The sequence below is a fragment of the Leptonotus elevatus genome, chromosome 3 (assembly GCF_054856555.1).
Source record: "Leptonotus elevatus isolate MCC_2025b chromosome 3, RoL_Lele_1.0, whole genome shotgun sequence".
Lineage (NCBI taxonomy): Eukaryota > Metazoa > Chordata > Actinopteri > Syngnathiformes > Syngnathidae > Leptonotus > Leptonotus elevatus.
Window position 1 is genome coordinate 26,824,657 of NC_141241.1, and position 20,785 is coordinate 26,845,441.

At 38.3% G+C, this 20,785-nt stretch overlaps 2 protein-coding genes across 2 annotated transcripts; one reads left to right on the forward strand and one right to left on the reverse strand.

Moving 5' to 3' along the window:
- Positions 1–1,802: 1,802 nt before the first annotated feature.
- Positions 1,803–5,712, forward strand: LOC147178050 (beta-1,3-galactosyltransferase 1). The gene is made up of 2 exons (XM_086071674.1): positions 1,803–2,001; positions 3,984–5,712. The coding sequence occupies exons 1-2, from the start codon at positions 1,967–1,969 to the stop codon at positions 5,158–5,160; spliced, it is 1,212 nt and encodes a 403-aa protein (XP_085927800.1). The 5' UTR covers positions 1,803–1,966; the 3' UTR covers positions 5,161–5,712.
- A 1,156-nt stretch (positions 5,713–6,868) lies between these two features.
- On the reverse strand, positions 6,869–12,621 carry LOC147178051 (interleukin-17C-like). The gene is made up of 4 exons (XM_086071412.1): positions 12,447–12,621; positions 10,112–10,195; positions 8,909–8,945; positions 6,869–7,106 (listed from the first exon to the last, which is right to left on the reverse strand). The coding sequence occupies exons 1-4, from the start codon at positions 12,619–12,621 to the stop codon at positions 6,869–6,871; spliced, it is 534 nt and encodes a 177-aa protein (XP_085927538.1).
- Positions 12,622–20,785: the final 8,164 nt, after the last annotated feature.

Below are 20,785 nucleotides of genomic sequence, written 5' to 3' on the forward strand. Positions count from 1 at the left end.
ATTATTGACATAGGACATTTTATGGTCACATTTGCACTACATGCTGAGAGTCAGTGAGCACGTCATAGACAGGGAAGTCTTTTAATTCTACAACTTGCATCCATCCGGAGGTGTTTACCCATGTTAGTTTGCACAATATGATATTTTTCTTCAATTTATTCACATAAAATACAACAATTACATACATATTAACCACCATGAAGGCAACCCAAGTGGCTTCAACACTTAGTGGGTGTGGGCTCAGGACATTTAAATACATACCAAGACAAAAGAAAACAAGACAACAATGACAAAAGAAAAAAAACACACACATAAAAACAAAATAGTACCCTAACTTCACCCACAAACAGGACGTTGAATCCAGTCAGCCAAATCATAAGTATACTGTAAATACTTCCGCTTTTAATTTGAGGTGAGCATCAAGCTGATTACATAAAGATTTGTGATGTGTGATTTGTGACAATGCTTAAACTGGTTGTTTTAAGCCTTCCCGGTGATGTTTTTATTCCTGGTGTTTCATTCTTTCATTCTTGAAAAGAAAAAAGAAATGAAAGGGGACAGAAAGAAGTAAAACTTGTAATATCGGACCCGTAATCAACAAAAAAAAAGATCAACACAAAATAAATGACAGCAAACAGTCAAGATGCTTTCAAAGTAACAATTAAACAAAATAATTCAATAGCATGACCATATGCTAAATATTTTTTTCCAGTAATTGTGCTTTTATACATTTTTTAGAAATACAAATAGACTGAGATTATTTAGTTTTACAATCCAGATTGTTCCACAAACTGACACTTTGAGTTGAAATACATCGTTCCTTTTGTTTTGTTCTGTATTTAGGTTTGGAAAAAATATTGGTTCCTCTTATCTGTTCCTCTTGTTATGTCTATGTAGAGAGTTGCTAATTGCAGTAAGCGCGTTGAGGTTAGGGTTCAAATTATTATTCATTACTTGATACATGGAATAATATGCATTATGATGTGGTATGATACTATGGATGTAACGATATCCAAACATCACGATATGATAAATATCACGATATGAGCCTCACCATACAGTAATTATCCCAGTATTGAGGGTAGGTTGGTGATATAGCTCACGATACTGTCACAATATTGCAAAATAAATAAATTCAATTCAATTTAAAAAGCTCATATTGGGGGGGGAAAGCACAATATTGTTAAAGTTAAAAGTTAAAGTACCACTGTTTGTGTTTTTGTATATAATAATAGTAATGACGGAGAAATAGGCTTGGCCATGTCGTGTGCTCCTATCCTATTGACTCAGCGGAGCAAAGCATCATGATCTATGTAGTTCAAAATCTTGTGTTTGGCTGAAGCGGGCCAAAAGTACAGTAATGCTTTTTTTGACGGACTTGCTGGTATGACTGATTTATTAGAGCGATAACCTCTGCGGTGGCCAAAACATACTTAATTAAAATTACACCGAAATAATAAATTTGCCACCAGAGGGTGCTGGAACTGCACAAATGGAGTACAACCTCTTCTTTTTAACATATGTGCTGCTTTTAATATTGCGACGTGATGACAACAATACTGTGGTAATTTTAATATAAAGATATTGCCATTATTGTTACATCCCTAGTAGATACTGTTGTTCAAGTAACAGTTTAACCATGGGAAGTGGACTTCAAAAAAAAAATTCTATCAGCAAAGGCAATGCAAATGCAGCAAGAAAAAAGAAAGAAAAAAAAGATGGAGCAAACAAAGGTGTGGCTTCACTGCCAGGTTAACAAGACGTGCGGAGGTTACCTAATCTAGAGTGAGTCACACAGACGGAGGGAATGCTTTCTGTGGATACTTGGTCGATACGGTTCACTGTCAGCAGCCTCGCTGAAAGAACCGTTCACACATTTTACATCTTCCTGTTTTAACTTTCAGCAAAGTTTTTCTCACCTTTTGGAATGCATAAAGAAACACCTTCATTGTGAGGAGAGCATAAAATGCTCGAGAGTGACTTTGCCACATGTGGAAAAAGGTGTGTACACGTTATTATCGCAATGTGATTGTTGTTTTGTATATTTATGAACCTTGAGAATGAATCAAATTGGGATGTACAAGAGGACAAGTTTGATGTAATGTGTGATCTCAAACAGTAAGTGAAAAATGATGCTGTAATGTAAACACAATGCTGACATCGTAATATAGGCTGTGCTCGTGACATATGTCATGGCAATTATCATACCAACCACTAATCAAAGTCTTCATTTATAGCAGGGATTTTAAACTCATTGTTATCACGTGCCGTTGTGACTGCAAAGATCATTTAAATGTACACTGTTAACATGAATAAGTTAGCAAAGCTAATTAATGTTTTGAAGTTAACCAAAAACTAGTATAGTTCAATTCAATCAAACATTATTAGTACAATTACTCATAAAAGCATACAAAGTTACACCAATTTTAAAAAGTTAAGTTAGTAGTAGTTTTTATAAACTGTGTACTTAATCCATTTGATTATTTTGAATGTTCGGGTTTACAGTGTCCTATTCATATTACTATATACACAATTGCTTATGTATTTAAAATTCAATTTGTAGTGAGAAGTCATAGACAATAGTGATAGCTAAATATTTAAACTACTGCTTAATTTATGGGAAGACAGGTTTCGGTGTGGGGGAAAACAATTATTGTAATAAATTAGATAAGTGAAGATTTATTTATTTTTTGCACAAATTGTCTTAAAAAATAAAAATCCATTTAGCAAGAAACATAAAGTACACCGGAAAAAAAAGTTTTTAAAAGTATTTTTTTTTTAAAGGTAAATTTCCGTCAGTTGGGGCGCCCCAAAAAATTCAGTGAAATTACAGAAACTAATTCTTACTTAAAAATATATATTTTTTCATAATTAAAATACAGTTTGCAATTGTAATTTCAAAAAAAGTTGCCTTATTTTCAGTTAATGTAAAAATGTTTCTAATTAAACATTAAAAACATTTTTACATTATCAATTAAATTACTTAGAAATACAGTATAGATAAACATTGTAATACGAATAGCAATGCTTCAAATTACAGAAATGTGCTGTTATTAGTTGTTTATAATGACATGATTTTATGGAAAGAGGTTTTATAATAATTGGTGTTTGATGTAATATAACAGTTTATGACACACACAAAAACAATTTGATTCATCTCCCAAGCATTAGGAAATCAATATCTTGCTCAAGGATTCTTAAACACATTCACAAAGGGGATCACACCCACAACCTTAGGGATACCAGACGACCTTTCTTGGTGTGTAATTTTAGATGACATGAAATGTGTGCTTAGTTGGTAGTGCTGATTTCCCCAAAGCAGAGCAAGCAACATCCCAAAGTCCTATTCTTTGCTTTGCATATCATTCACCCTCTCAAGCTTTCCCCTTTCCGTGTGTCTCTTTAGATGTGCCAAGTAAATTTTAATACAATGTCAATGAATGTTACCATCTAGGACATTACAGGAATTGTAGTTATTTTCAACACACAACAAAAAAAACATTAGTCAGTTAACAAATAATTTATAGTAAAATTAGATTTTTTTATTATTATTTAATTTCTCAGAAGTTTTAAATGTTTTCTTTTTTCCCCCAGAGTTTTAAAGTTGCATTTTACAATTTACTCCCTAAAAGAAACTGACAAATATTTGTGAAATTAAGATTCATTTGTGAACATATTTTAACAATAAATATATGTATTTTCTAATGTGTTTTTGTGGGATAAAAGAACAGAAATATTGTGTGTTTTCACGGTTACAGTGATTTCATGTTATTTTACATTCAGTATATTAGTCTATTATTAAAAATTAAATGATGTTTTAAAAAGATAGAAAAAATCTGTCAAATAAAATAAACATCAAAATTCTGTTATTTTAGGATTTTGTATTTATTTATTTTACAGTGTAGACATACTTGCTTTAGTAGTGCACTAAAAACGATATGATGTGTGTGATGTGTTTTCATATTGTCTCTCTCATCCCTCAGCCAGGGAATGTCAGATGGCGGCCAACATAGGAGATGGTGCAGTGCGACACGAACTCGCTGCCTGTTCTTCATATTGGCACTGGCAACAGTTTTGTTTTATTTCAGTGCAAATATAGAGAACAGTGCAAGTAACTGGAGACCTGAATGGTGGATGCAATATAATGCAACAAAATGGTGGTCTGGCCTGAAAAGTCTAAGCATTGGCAAAATGTCTTTCATAGAAGTTGATTGGAACATTTCTCCGTCTATTAAAGTTCCGGCAACTAAGACACAGGCCATAAAAGCTGGACAAACAAGTGAAGGAAGTCACATTATTAAAAACCAGTTGGTGGCTGCACGTCGAAGTCCATATTTTGTAGCTTACCCTGCTGAGTATCACTTTATTGTGAATGAGCCCAACAAATGTGAAGAGCAGAAACCTTTTGTGGTCATGATGGTTCCTGTGGCGCCAAACAACAGACGTCATCGAGACGTTATCCGCAGCACCTGGGGAGGGCAAACTGTGGTGTTGGGGAAGACGCTCAGCGTATTCTTTCTGCTGGGGCTGCACACTGGCAAACCTGTTGAGCAGCTCGACGAACAGTTGCAGCAAGAGAGCAAGGAGCACGGAGACCTGATCCAGAGCAATTTCCTGGACTGCTACACTAACCTGACCATCAAAACCATGGTGATGCTCGACTGGCTCAGCTCCTACTGCTCCAGCGCCCCTTACGCCATGAAGATTGATTCTGACATGTACCTCAACGTGCCAAATCTCATTACCATGTTGTCAAGTGCACCAAAAACAAACTACATGACTGGACTTGTGGCCATACATGCAGCAGTCCTGAGAAATCCTAAGTCCAAGTGGTATCTCCCAATGGATGTTTACCCCAAAGCTCAGTACCCACGTTATGCTCTGGGCTTGGGCTATGTTCTGTCTTTGGACCTGCCAAAAAAGCTTGTGGAAGCTTCCAGACACGTCAAAGCCATTTACATTGAAGATGTGTACTTGGGGTTGTGTATGGAATACTTGGGCATCCCTCCCACAGACCCTCCAGATTGGAATTACTTCCAGGTCATTCCTGTGCAATACAATCGTTGTGCTTATTCCAAACTTGTTGCCACCACCTTAGATGAACATACAGATCTCATGTGGGTTTGGAACGATTTACAACAAGCAGGGAAGCCCTGCTGATCTGTCAAAGTATGAATGAAACAATTAAATTGAAATATACAAATGACCAATAAGCAAGTATGACCGTTTTATCAAATTTTTTATTCATTCGTCAGGTCTCCTCTTCAGTGAAGCAAATAGTTACTGTGACAATACCTTGGTTAAAATGTGGTGTTTCAAGCTTTACATCATAACATTTTGGGTAGCTATTTACAAAAGATACACCAATGTCTACAATAAAAGTACATGGCCTATGTTATTACATGTAGGTACAGCACTCATAGTGGAGGACACTCTTAAAACACTCACAACATGACAAGCATTGTAACCTTCCGCCAGCGATTCAAAGATGTGTTTCAACTCGTCTCCAGCTTGTATGTATGGAAGGCATTAAGGCGACACATGCTGTTATGACTGTCAGCGTTTTACAACCACTGTCTAGCAGGGAAGTATCTTCATGTTGACAGTGTACAGTAGACTATATTCTGTACATGAACATCCTTCCTCTTAAAAGTCAAATCCAAGGTGAGAATTTTACAAATTGCTGACAATATCAGTTGTTTTTTTCTTCAAGTAGGCAAGCCGTTCTTCTGTTATCTGTGGAACGATCTGCATGTGGCTACAAGACGCTACATGTTTCGTTTGCATCACATGAGGGTGGAGTGCTGCAATAAAGCAATTGATCGTTGGTACGTTATCTTCGTTAATAAAAAAAAACAGCTCTTAAATTAGTATTGTTTATGCATATATCTTACTGGACAACACTTTTTAGTCGTGCTTTTCATGCTTATACATGTTCATCCACTGCTCTCTTTGTAGCTCATTTATCAAAACTAAATTAATTATGCTGTTTCAAAATATCTAAACACACGTATCGATAAGGTTAGTAAATAAAAATGTAAAAAGATACCAGTATTTGAAAGATAATGGTATATTGCTGGCTGCATAAGCGGTTGAAAAAGTGTATCACCGCTTTTCAGTTGGTGTCTTCAAAAAGGCAAAATCCAAAGCTAAATACTGCCACCTTGTGGAAAAATCCCATTTTAATAGATGGTTGTATTGACCAACTTTTCCAAGCACATATGTGACGACTGAAATGGCTATAAGGAAAATAAAATACAAATAATAATTTCCATATCAATATCTACCTACAAATGTTGATAAAATTCCTTTAAAAAAGTTGTTTCTTTCACACTTAGAATAGAGTAGAACTTTATTGTCACTGTCACAACAAAAATGTGCACCATCGTGTTTTGTTAGCATGTAAACATTTGCTAATAAACTGTAGACGAAAGGTAAAAAAAATGTTAAATTAAAAAATTAAAATTAAAAAGTTAATTACTACAGAATCAATTAAATCCCATAGGAAAATAATCCAAAGCTATTTCCCGGTATAAGTGAAACATATTCTTACATGTGCATTTGAATTGCACCTCAGAGACATGGTCGTTTTAATCAATTGTGAAAAATAGTGGATTAATTTGACGGACAATATATGATTAACAAGGCTTTTTAAAATTGCTTTAAATCTGTTTCATCTCACCAGTTTGTATTGTCTTTAATTTGAAACAATAGTAGCCAAAAGTAAACCTTAATCTGCTGACAAGATGCTAGTAGATAACCGATAAATTCACAAAGTCACACAACAACTGATGTCATTTCATCAAGGACCAAAAAAAAGTGTTTTTTTATGTGAACTTGCCTAATGACAAATTCCTGTACACATATATTATGTGATGTACTTGGGAACGACACATGTGCAAGCCACCGGGATTTTGATGAGATATTTTTTGAGAATATATTTGTTTGGCTCAAATGGGCACTGAACTGTTCTCAGAGCCATCAGCGGTGCAAAAACAGGCACAGAATTGTAACTCAGCTCTTCTCGCTGGTTGACGATGCAGCCCTGACAAAGGTACCCTGCAAACACAATCTTGTGCGTGTACCTGCAGTCATCACGGTGGAGTCTGAAAGGCCCACAAAATACATATGGAAGGTCATGTCAAAATGTATTTACTGGTAAGTGATTTCTAAAGGATTGGTTTACCCACTCAATGTACTATATACAACACATCTCAATAGTTACAGTATCTACTGTAAGTCATACATTTAATGCTACAAGTATTTGCTCACCTGCCTTGACTCGTCTAAAGTTCAAAGAAGTGACACCCCAAATTTTAATACAAACATTTTTTTCATTTGTTGAGGAGTGTGTTATGGGATTTTTTTTACCATTCCTCCAGAAGTGCATTTGTAAGGTCACAGACTGATGTTGGACAAAAAAACCTGGCTCTTCAGTCTCTGTTTTAATTCGTCTCAAAGTTGTTCTATCAGGTTGAGGTCAAGACTTTGTGCAGGCCACCCAAGTTCATCAACACTAATCTCTCTCATCCATGTCTTTATGGACCTTGCTTTGAGCATTGGTGCCCAGTTATGTTGGAACAGGAAGGAGCCTAGAAAAATATTTCCCATTGAAAGCAGAGGTGGCAAATCCAGGTCCAGAAAGTAAAAACCCTGCCACAGTTTGGCTTTAGCCTCAGGTGCTTGCTAGCTCCCTAGCTAACTCCCATAGTGCTTGTTTACCTTTTAGGGAGCTAGCTAGCATCAGGAGCTAAAGCCAAACTGTGGCAGGGTTTTTACTTTCTGGACATGGATTCAGTCAGCCGCGTTCCATTACAAAGCGGCGCACAAAAAGGCAAACAGCCTCTTCTATCTACGCTAGTTTAGCAAAATACCCAAAGAAAGAAAACTTTTTTTTCTCTCTTCTGCGAATTCCCCCTTTACGTTCATATGCAAGTCTAGGCAGGTGGGCAAATCCCACGGTTGGATGAACACCACGTAGTTACTATAAGAATTATTCTCTCAGCATACTGTACATATTATCTTAATTAAAGGGGGAATAGTATTATATAAATTGAGTTTTAATTGTTTGTACACAAATTGTTGGCTCTCTAGTATAACCCAAGCAACTATTTTACAGAAAAAAAATATTTAACGGCAGACCACCCAAAAAAAATCTTACGAATACTGAACAATCTTGTCGCACTCACAAGTAGACTGTCACTGGAAAATCAGGGACTGCTTTAATGAACTCAAAGCTGAAATACTTGCAGTAAGCCATGATGACCACAGGTTTATTGTACCTTCTGCCATCTGATGGCACTTAAGTGTTCTGCCTGTCACTATACAATACACCAATGGCTAGATGGACAAAAAAATATCTTTGTCATTAATGAAAAACATCTCAGGCAAATTAAGTGAAATTGTGGCCTTTTTCTGAAAATGTGTCTGTGAGCGAGCCGTGCTTGCACTTCCGCCCACGTGTAGCAGTGGGCCTAATCTCCATAATCATTCCCATGCAGAGAAAAAGTTTCATGTGAGCACATGATTGTGCAATAAAAGTTGTCTGAAAATGATGGATCCGCCCAGGCCCGGACTGAGAAGGCGGGACGGGACCATCGGCATTCTTCCCGGTTGGCCGCCAGGCGGCGCTGTTTATCTCGGGCCGCAAATTCGTTTAAAAAAGCAGCAATTGAAGTGCTTTTTTCCTCTTGGATTATGGACCTTTTGGCCGCTATTTTGTGCAGAATGGATCATACTCATTTTTGAAGCAAGCGCCAAGCTCTCTCTCGCTCCCTCTCCCGTGACGGCTGTGAGCTCTCTGCTCACTCTGTCTCCGCAGGACGACACACAGCCAAACTAATTAAACAATACACTGAGTGTCCGGACTCTCAAAAGTAAAGAAAGTCGGATAGCAGAAAAGCGTCACTTTCCCTCTCCCCCTCCAGCCGGCTCGCTGGACGACACTACAGCCAAGACACTTGTAATATAAAATACAATAAAAGTCATGTCAGATAGCAGAAAAGCCTGAAAAAAGGCAATACTCAAAAAAAACACCCAAATGTGCCCTGACTCAAATGTATAAATCATTGCAGAGCCCTATAGAAGTGCGTGTGCCTGATGGAGATGACAGTAAGCAACACAAAAACAAAAACAAGCAAAATAATGTGTAAATAGTGGTCCAATTGCATGTTTGGCTGTTCATTTTTCTATTAGTCATTTAATGTTGTGGTATTTGTATTTGTTGGGAACAGTAGGTTACATTGAGAGAGGGAAAAAAAACATTCTGCCCCACGAGAAGGAACAGATAAATAGCAGGCTTAACCTGCTTTTGGGGATGAAAAAATAATTAAATTGAAAACAAATATAGAAATGACTAGTTTTTAAATGTGACTGAAACTAACTTTTGCATTTTGTACCCAATTTTGGAAACCTCGCCCTTCCTTGCTAATAGTAGTTCAAGCCCATTCCAGCACAAGGAAGTTAAAGTGTGATTGCAGTTCATTATTTGAGCTCTTGAATAATATCAAATTTGTCTTGTACCTTGACTTATTATCTCCTTATTTAGGCTTTATGTTTAGAGAATATGACAGGTGGTCAAATCAATTTCTTTAGCACTCTTGATTTTATTTATGTTTTCATAATTGTTCAGACTTAGTGATTGTGATCTTGTAAATTATTTACATTTTTGATCATATACAACATAACTATTGACCTTTGTTACTTATTCAAATGTTTCATCTATATTAGATTGATACATTAATACAGAAATATACATCTTCACTAAAACACTGTAAACTAAAGTGGGCCGGTCTGAGCCATGAAACTCCAGGGCTGAAAATGAGTCCCAGTCCAGCCCTGGCTCCGCCCCTGGAATGTACTTTCGTTAAAACTAGGGGTGTCAAAATTAGCAAAGTAAAGTAACTTAACATAGTTACTTAACTAATAAAGTAATTAGTTACTTTTTTAGAGAAGTAACTATAACTCTTTACTTTTAAAAAATAACTTGAACTTCACTGCATATAACATATTATTGTCAAGAAATGTTTACGGTTACTTTAACTATTGAATTCATGTGATTAATTAAGATTACAAATTTTAATCGCCCGACACCCCTAGTTAAAACTTTTACTGGTCCATGGAGACAAAGAGCAATTGTTGATGTCTCCCTTCATTTCTTGGAGCGTCAGTGCACATGACTGTGGTCGCTGCACATCTTTCAGAGACAGCAGGTTTTTGGAAATGTTCAGCTTGTTTCAGTAGAATCTCCAAAATTTGACAATACGACAATACAATTGCTGCTGGTTGATGCAACTAACTCTCTCTGCAGCTGCAGAGGACAAGGACCTCCGATCGGTGATGACCATCAGCCAAAACATCTACAGTAAAACAAACACACACAAAATGAAAGCATCACGGGCATGATTTGGAAATGCAGCAGAACCAAGTACAGCGACATCTACCATTTGCATGCTGAACCAAGTCATGCTGAACCTGTAAATGTTTGAATGAAACTTGAACTTCCATGGGACCTTTTATACGCAGTCTACTCAGATATGACGTGCACCAGCGGCTTACCTTTATATCAGGACTATTTCCTTTGACTGGGCGTGGGAGGCCAACAGGCAGACAGGCGAGAGTTAAACAACTTGGTTCACTGGGCAGTGGTTTCCACTGAATAAATATCTCAAGATTAAAGTTAGGACCATACTATACAGTAATTAAGTAGATATTTGCTCACTAACTTTCTGAATAACTGTAATGTGTCTAACAATATATTGACATTTAACATTACATTATTTACTAACTCTGCATTGTATGAGTGAATAAATTAATGTTTATTTTGAACATGAAAGATAGACATTAATAATTACTTTAAGTACTAGTGGTATCGGTGACTACTCAAAAGTTGAGTAGTCGTACTGGTATCAATATGAAAAAAGTGGTATCAAACATCTATAATTATTTTATTATTTATATATGTATTTAATAATAAATACATTTAATTTAAGTGTGTATTTATTAAAACATATGTATTTAATAAATGCATAAATGTATTTAATAAATACATACGTAAACAATAAAATAATTACAGATGTTTGATACCACTTTTTTCAGACCGATACCAATATGATTACTCAACTATTGAGTAGTCACCGATACCAAGTACCGATACCACTAGTACATTTGATTGATAAAGCCCCCCCCCCAACCCCCAAAATATATATAGATCATTAAAAAAAAAAAATAGATATGGCAGTTGTTTCAATCAATTGTGAAAAATATTGCACAAATTGACAATATACTGTTTTCAAGTCTTATTGAAATTGCTTAATATTTGTCTCACCTCACCAGTTTAATTGTATTGCCTTTAAAGCGATAGTAGCCGAAAGTAAACCTTAATATGATGACAAGTTGCTAGTAGATAGCCGACACATTTTTCAGTCACCCAACAAATGTAATTTCATCAAGGGCCGAACAAATATTATTGCGCTTTCTTATGTTAACTTGGCTAATGACAAATTCCAGTACAAATATATGGGATATCCCAATACATTTTACCTTAAAATTGCATTAAATTATACTGTATGTCAATTTTCTTTTCTTTTAATTAGTAGTACCTGATCGTAAAACGACCACAAGGGGTGGCCAATACTGGTATCAGCCGCCGTCACGAGTACAGATACCTTGAAATAAGGTGTCAGTGCACGGCCCTTTCTTAACATGATAATATTAGTAATATATGAATGTATAAATCCAGAAGTAACTGACTGAGCTCATCACACAATGCACTGATGACTCAGTACACATAGTAATTTTGTTATGGGGTTACAAACCATTAACTTTTTCTAAAAATGTCTATGTCTGGTTATCTGTTTGACTGATTACCGTATGACATGGCTGGATTCGAATAAGTAGGCAGCAAAAAAAAAAAAAATCTTCGGATGGGTCCTCAATTGTTTTTGTTGGATATAAATCAGTAATTTGATATCTTAACTGAAACCTAAATGTTTCCAGAACATGAGTTGAGTCATCCCACTGAAATTGATGGTGTCGATAATCCAAACAACGGGAAATCCCTCGATGAGCGATGTTGCCGTGCTCAAGATATCAGACATCATTACTCAAACGACACGCTGAGGAGTATGCAAGGTACCAGGGAGATGAGCGAGAGCAATTGCCAATCTTGTTCATGTTCTGAAGATCTGATCTGTTTGAACATTTGAGAAAATTTGATTAGTTTTGGAACACTTGAAAAACAATTTTTGGGGGAATACTTGATGCCGCTGCACCAAATAAGTTGAGTTTGACATCCCCATTCAAAGTCAAGAATGACCTTATGTTGCATATGAAAACCACCCCAAAGGGTCACCCATGGCAAACAATTCATAGGTGAAGGACCAGATAAAGCACGGCTCTCAAACCCTTTGTAACGTACAAATACTTTGGATTTCGATTTCCTTCACCTGAAAGTGCGTCATCGGGACCCCATCTGGAGCCTCCACACACAGCCACAGTCTTCTCGAGAGGGGTTGGACTCTTTTTCACTTTGGGGTTGCTCACAGTGAAAGGCGCAGAGCAGGTGTGGGCATGCCCCCCAGCAAAAGGGTAGTGTGCCCTTTTCTGGGTCGGGAATGACATCCTGCCCAAAGTGGAGTAGTTTGATTATTTTGGGGTCTTGTTCATGAGTGAGGGCAGGATGGAGCGAGAGATCGACAGGCGAATTGGTACAGCGCCTGCTGTGATGTGGACTCTGTATCGGTCCGTGCAGATAACAAAAAAAATACTGTACTTAAGACTGCAGGCACTCCACAGACCTAGATATTTGTATATGAGTAATTTAATAAGGGGCTTAATTTTTTTGGGTTTACATTTGTTGAGTCTTTAATAATAGTTTCACATAAGTGTATGAATACAGCTTACAAGTGAGTCTCGAACGCAGTACAGTTTTCACATTAAATACAAGCTAATGGGTTTAGAGAGCAATAATGAGATCCAGTAACGCCACAGGATCAACCTGCTGTGTACTTGGGGATAGATTTGTCTTAATCCATTTTATGCTGGATGTCTGTCCTGCTGTGGTTGCAGGGTACAATGGAATGCAGAAATGTCTCTTCCAAATGGGAATAGACATCCGTTTCATTTGCCTTTTAGAATAACCATTACAATACTGGTTTGTTGAGTATTGGTTCCCCTGTTTCTATCTGAGCAGAAAGAAAACCTCTGAATAATGATATGGTCCACCAAGAACATGAATGGCAACCAAGGGGATCTAATTGCATCGAACGATTGCATCAGTGAATGGAGGGGTATGTAATGATTTCCAAGGTCCATAAAGAGACCAAAAATAGAATAGAACAGTAACTGCAATTGACCTTTCACAAATCACGCCCCCAAACGGTGATGGCATCACAGGACCGACCGCCCAATCAACTGCCGTGGTGTTTGACGTCATGTCCTGGGCTCACTCTGAGCTCGCTCTGACCCAACGTAGGTGTAGGGCCGCGAGCAGCTTCGCACGGTCCACTTCCGACCCATTCAGCTGTAATGGAAACACTCGCCAACAACGTGCTGGCTTTGCTTTGGTAGAAATACGCTAATAATGGGCTAGGCTAAAGCCATATTGCTAAACTAGCAACTGAACGAGGTAAAAGCCAGCGTTTAGCTCTGTTGTCTTCGAAAAGCTGTGTACTGCAAAATGTGCTCATTGTGGGCATTAAACCTGACTTCTTCAATTTGATTTGGAAAACAAAATTCAGCTGAAATGTTTTATTTTTATCTGTAGGTTGAAGTGTTTTATGTATTGTAGTCCTGAGTTAATGTTGTTGATTTGTATATATTTTTTCACTATCAAATGGTTCAGTCACTCAAACAATGTTTACTGTTTAAATAAGGATTTGTTCCCCCCAGGCAAATCGATGAAAATCTTTTCTGTTGCACACTTCTTTGTAAGGTCACATATTTTCTTTCTTTATTTTTTTAATTGTCTTTGTTGTTATTAAGGATACAATGTCATGTAGGGGTGGACTTATAATAATTTGATAGACAAATGACGCTATTTAATTATAGTTACGGCTTGGAGTTGAGGGGGCGCAAAATGTTTTTTTTCTTCCTGGGGAGAAAATAGGGGGAAACAATTGAGAAGCACTGCCCCATTGTTAAATTATTTTGTGGTTGTTTTCTAGGGGTACCATCATTTTTATCTGGGCCTGTTTCATGAGCTTTTTTCCTTTCATTTTTTTTTTAATCTGTTGAACCACAATTGAAAAGCAATGTCTGATTTTTATTGGTTAATTTTCATGACATTTTTATTTATTGTTACTATTATTTTTGCTTTATCTTAATATTATTGTTTTCCTTTCAATAACAGAGTGGTATCAACAATTTTGCCCACGTGTGTACATTGTCAAAACTGGATTTGCGTTATTAGAACATGTGCCTAACCAGTGTGTTTTTTTGTCCAGCAGTGTCCTACATATTACATTCATTATTCAAACAATAGCTCTTACTGAATATCAACATTCAGTTTCAGATTTCATTGTTGCTTTTAATGGCTACAGTTATACAGGTTAGAGGTGTAACCAACATGAAAACCAGAAAGTTGACTATAGGTGGAAGAGCAAGAGATCGTAAAACTGAGAGAAGATCAAATCAATTACAGCAATAAACCATTCGCACTAACATTAGACATACCCATTACAGCCATTCAGAATGCCCTGAATAAGAGATAAGCTATTGTATCAGACCTTGTATGGGTAGACCAAAGAATTAGGCACTGATGACAGACATGTAAAAAAAAAAAGGCCTAAAAGCTACTTGTAAGTGACATTAGCAGCAACCTCCAGCTGGTAGAAGTGCAGCTGTCACTATCTACTGTTTGCCGAACACTTTATGAACAAAAAATTATTGAAGACTATAGAAACCACAGCAAAAAAAGAAGAAAAAAAGACTATATGGCCATGCCATGACCAATTCCTGTGGGGCTCCCGTACTGCAGACCATCAAGTGATGTCTGAGACACAGATGCATGGCCTCAGCAAGTGTGGGTGGTCCAGATGTAGTCCGAAATCCAATCATGCTGGTCAATGCTTGTGTGCTCAAGCTTGTCCCTCAGAGGTCCATAAAGTAGAAAATACGTCTCAACATTGGCAGGAAGTGAAAGAAACACAATACCCCCAAAAATTATTTAGCCAATTCAGAACAAAATGTAAAAAATAAATATTTCACAATTTTATTATCAAATTGTGTTTATTCAGTGACACATCTGCATAGACAAAGAGAAAGACCCCATTCAATGGCCACAGATGAAATAGGAACCAGTTGATTCGTACCACTGGCAACCGTGGACAGTCAGGCAATCTGACTGGGATAAATCCGACTTTCCGACTCACTCGCATGCAGCATTGATTCCAATTAACTGTCAATCATTCTTAGGTTAGCTTTGCAATTAGTATGGCTTCCCAGTCTTTCCTTGTCATACACATCCCTTCCCATCCTTGGGAAGAATGACACTTGTCAGTGTATCTAATTCAGTGCCATGGAGGCGATAATCACTGACTTAGAAGCAGCTCTGCAACATATTTAGCCGCGCTAGATAGCCAGCTGAAGCTTGTTGCTATTGTTGGAAATCATTTCTTTGATTTCTGCGTGTTCAAATAAAACTCAAAGTTGAAATCTGTGAACAAGTTTGCCAGCTTTTATTTCAGAGTCTGAAAGACATCAAGAGCCCTGCTCAAACAGCATCTGGCCCAAAAATGTGTCCTCCTCAAAGTACACTTCCTCATTTATACAAAAACAGTTCCCTCCCCCATTTCGACAAAGAAGTACCTTTTGCCCTGACAGACATCGAGCACCACATGTGGCATGTCCTGCCAGCCCCCATAAAACCCCATACAGAGTACAGCCTTTGAGGAAGAGATTGTGCCCCCCCCCCCTTTCATCTTGTCCTGTCAGCAGAGTGAAATACAATTTGAATATCTTACATTCAGTTCTTTTAGTCCACAACAGATGTGGGTAAACAATTGGCCCCGGCGCCTCTTTCATCAGGGATTCACACAGACGGCCATTTGGTCAGACACCTCTCACTTTTATCTGACTTCAATTCCTGTTTTCTACTTTAGATGGGGGTAAACCATTTGCCCCCGGCTCCTTTGATATGCAGTTCCCTACACCCCTTATTTGAATGGACACAGAAACCTTACTTCCTTAGGAAAAGAACAAAAGACTACAGATTAACTAACATATGGGGAACAGTTGTTACATCTCTAACTAATATCAAAAACAATTTAAAAAATATAAATTGAAACAGAAAAACAATGTTAATAATCTAACACTAGCTAACCGGTGCAGCCTAAGTAGCATCAAGCTTGTCTTGACCTCCGACTACCCACACATATGTGACGTTAGCGTTTTGCTCCACGTTAATGCATATGTGACAAGCGCAGTGAAGCTGTTTGGGCGGTTCAATTATTGGAAAAAATTTAAAATCTTGATATCACAATTTTTCTTCTCAATGTGCTTTGATGGAGCACAAAAGGCAAAATTTGACCCGCAAACTGTGATGTGCAAACGCTGATTTTGAGCCTTGTAGCCGAGATGCCAAATTGCTAAATTTTTCAGCATTGGCTAGCAGCGGGAAATTACACATATTTTGATGTGACACAAAACTGGCCTTGACACTTGTTGGAAATCGGAGCTGAATGTCAAGTCCTGGTGCCAAAGTACCTCACCGTTTTTCTGACAAGAAGATATTAAATGCTTTGGAATTGTGAATAAAAGCCCGTTCTGTTGTTTTTTTCTTGAGTTGGAATGGAGGTTTGGATACTGGCCATTATGAAAAGGCCATACACATGTAGTAGTCTGTTTTGTCGCAAAAGAATAAGGCCATTAAATTCCATGAAGTCTAAGGTGAAGTGAAATAATAAGGCCATTAAATTCCATGAAGTCTAAGGTGAAGTGGATATTCAGCTAACACAGCTAAGACTACATCAAAATAAAATAAAATAATAGCTTCACCAGATTAGCTGGACATCAACATCAAAAAATGTTTGGTGTGACCTGAATAAGGATGTGCACAAGAGGTGCCCTCGCAACCTCACAGTTTTGGAACCCTTAAGATGTGCATAATGATTCCATAAAATACCCATAAAGACAGTTAGTCACGCATTGGGGGGCTTCAGTTTTTGCATTAAAGATTTGAGTTTGTTTTTAAAGTGACAATGTGTAATCTTTAGCACCATCTAGTGGTGAACTAATAATTCATTCCATTTATAAAAACCCACTATTGATTTTGTTAGAATTATTAACATTGTTTTTCTGTTTTACATATATATTCTTCAAAGTGTTTTTGATTTTAGTTAGATATGTAAAACTGTTCCCATATGTCAGTGGAATGTGGTCTGTTTTCCTCCTAAGGAAGTGAGGTGTCGGAATCCACAAGGCAGATATGCGGGAATCTCTGGTGCAAAGCAGCTACAGAGTTCAATAGTTTATCTAGGAAGCCAATTGTTTACCTCACATCTGTTAAGGACTGAAAGAACTCAATGGGAGATGGCCTGATTGTATTTCACTCTGCTGACAGGACAAGATCAAAGGGGGGGCTGTGCTCTGTGTGGAGTTTTATGGGGAATCTCTGGTGCAGGGAGGTGGTGTGGGCAAGTTGCCCACATCCTTTAGGAAGTGTTTAAGATAAGAAGAGGGGGTGTGTAGACTTGTTTTGACAGGAAAATGTCACATGTTGAGAAGAGACCAAAAGGTACTTTCTTTGTCAATGAAGGGGGAGGGAACGATTTCTGTATATATGCATGCATGAACTTTGAGAAGAACACATTTGTGGGTGAGCTGCGATGATTGAGCAGTAGCTCCAAGTGGCTTTCAGAATCTGAAATAAAGCTGGCAAACTTGTTCACAGATTTCAACTTTGAATTTATTTGAACACGCAGAAATCAAAGGAATGATTTCCAACAATTGGTGACCCCGACGCTGAAAGGAGGTAAGAGGATTTCGAGCTGCAGTGATTCATGAACGAATGGAACTTCTAGGCGCCTAAATAATTAATTACAGTAAGTGGAGACGTTGATCCACGTAGAGAAGTTCTGTCTGTTTGAAGATCGTTGCAACTTGTTTTCGTCTTCTAAATTGTATAAATTTTTTACATGAGGTCTGTTTGAACAAGTTGTAGTTTGATGTCGTTCTAAAAATTTCTGCGACATTGGACTATAAACACGTACGTGAGGTGGTGCATTTTTGTACAGCAAAGTGCAGGCCTGGATTGCGCATGTTTTGACAGGAAGAAGCAGCGTTTTATTAATTTGTTTGTTTTTATTTTTGTTACGCTGTGAAGGATTCGATGGACTATGATAGTTATTTTTTGAATATAAGGATAAAGAGGATACGGGGTTTCGTGGATATTTGAAGATCCATTGGTAAATCTGAAGATCATAGTAGACGCGCCTGCCCTTGGCAGTTTGGTTGGTTCAGGATTGTTCTTTCAGGTAGTACATGTCGCCTGTTTAAAACGTCCATTTTCACGTAATAAGTTATTTTAAAAGTGCGCGCGCTGTTGAAATTGAACAGTTGGGGGAGTCAGGTCGATTGCAACGGACATTGGGTTTTTAAACGTTGTATTTGCGATCGCTAGATTACGTGTGATTTTTGTTTCGGTTTTGCGCTGAACGAGCGCCTTGAAAAGAGAGACAGTTTTGACACTGCGGAATTGGATGACACTGCTGTCTGTTGGAAACGATAGGTCACGTGATTCGCTGTCTGTGTATGTTCTGTGATTCGTTGTGTGTGTACGTTCTATGTTGTGCTGTGTTTTGTGAGCTTCTGTGTTGCTCGTTGTACGGTTGTTTAAACGTTGTCGAATAAATTTACCCTATTTGAACTATCATATTGTAAAGTGAGACGTCACTGCATTGATAAATATTAATACTGCTTAGGTAGTATATACACTTGTTGGAACTACGAGTGGTAAGAACTCTGAATAATGGAGGGCGATTTTGATCGTAATACTGAATGGTTTGATCTTAATGTACTTCCGGTACATGGTGGAAATTTGAACTTGGACGCGCAAGTTAAGCATGCTTCCAGAGTTGCAGTTGGGACCGTATGAGAAAAGAGTCGGCGAAAGATGCAAGCATTGTTGATAGATTGGGTTACGGCTGCTTGCGACAAGGGTTGGTTCCCACCGTTGATGTCCACGGTTTGTTTGATCGGTCTGATGAAAGCTGTGGAATTAGCATGTGTAAACAAACGGCTCTCGCTGGAAAAAATGGTACGACAGACTTTTGTGTTTTCTTTGAAGGGTAGAAAAGTGCGACGAAATTGTAGACATGTGGATCAAATGATGAGGAATGCTAGGATGTTGGCGATGGGCAGTTCGGTTAAAATTGCTCGAGGAGCGTTGGTAAAAGCGGGGGCTAAGGATGTGGCTAATTGTGATGCTAACATTGTTGCACCTCTGGCAAGCAGCGGGCCGCTCGTGGCTGTTTTGTCTGATGTTGTTAACCCGTTTACAGGCTCACCGTACAAGCCTGCGGCTCAGATGCTGCAGGATTTGCAGGCACCGATGTTGACGGTAAATAGCGGTAATCTTGATGTGGAATGGCATAGTGGTAATGATAAAAATTCTGGACCGCTTCGGTCTACGTTACAGGCCGCGGCTGACGGCTTGGCAGCTGGCGTAACCGCCTCTGTGACACGATTGGAGACTCTCTTGTACGAAATTTTGGACATGAGGGCGAGTCCGAAAGTGAAATTGGACAAAGCAAGTGCTTTTAAATTGGAACTAGCTAGACATGCTGAAGTGCCCCAGGATGTTCGTCGCAAATGGCTTATGGTTATTTCTCGCTTTGAGAAAGATGCAAATGACGACTTGGCAGAAGACGAATACTTTGGACGACGTAACTGTGACGTGAGGCCTGACACTTCTAATGCATTGGCGAAGAACTATGTTATTGTAGACGTTCATGAAAAGTTGGATGATCTGTCATGTGGAGTTGGGGATGTTGTGGAACAATATGACTTTAGCACGCCTGACAGACTCCCGGAGGATACTCCGAGGAGAATTGTGACTCGTTCTAAGGGGGTTTTGCAAGCACCTATGTTGACAAAAGTTGATCCGGCTTCCGGACATTCGGCGACTGTGTATAAACCTTATTTGCCGACTGATCTGTGTGTGCTTGTGCAGAAACTTCCCCCGTTGCAAGCGGGTGGAGAAAATTGGTTGCGCTCGCTGCAAAGAAGTGTGACAGGTCAGATTTTGACAGCTGGAGACATGCGTGCTCTTTTAACGGGGGCGTGTCCTTTGTCTCAGCTGGATGCGCTGATGGCTAATTCAGGAATGTCATCTTTGAGTGACGGTGAGGCATTGTCCCGTGAGGATTATTTGACGCTGTTTGGAGCGCTAGGTGGATTGTTTCCGCTTCCGGATGTGGTCATATCTGATTTACTGTACGCTCCGAAAGTTGATGAAGAGGCTGCGACATTTATTGACCGTGCTCTTGTGGAATTTTCCTTAAAGACTGGTCATTTACCGACTGATTCTACACTGTACTCTCAAGTTTTTCGTGCGGCAGTGCTAAAAGGTGTCCATAAGTCTGTGAGGCATACCATGGAAGTGAATCCCGATTTGCCTGGCTCTGAACACGTACGGTGGTTATCTCATCTGAAACATCATCTGAGAAGGTATGCGAAAGATCTTGAATCTAAAACTGACAAACATAGGTCTACTGAATTACAATTGGCTGCTATACAATTGCAGACTTTGAAAAAAAGTACAGAGGAGACTTTTGCTCTCCCGGCA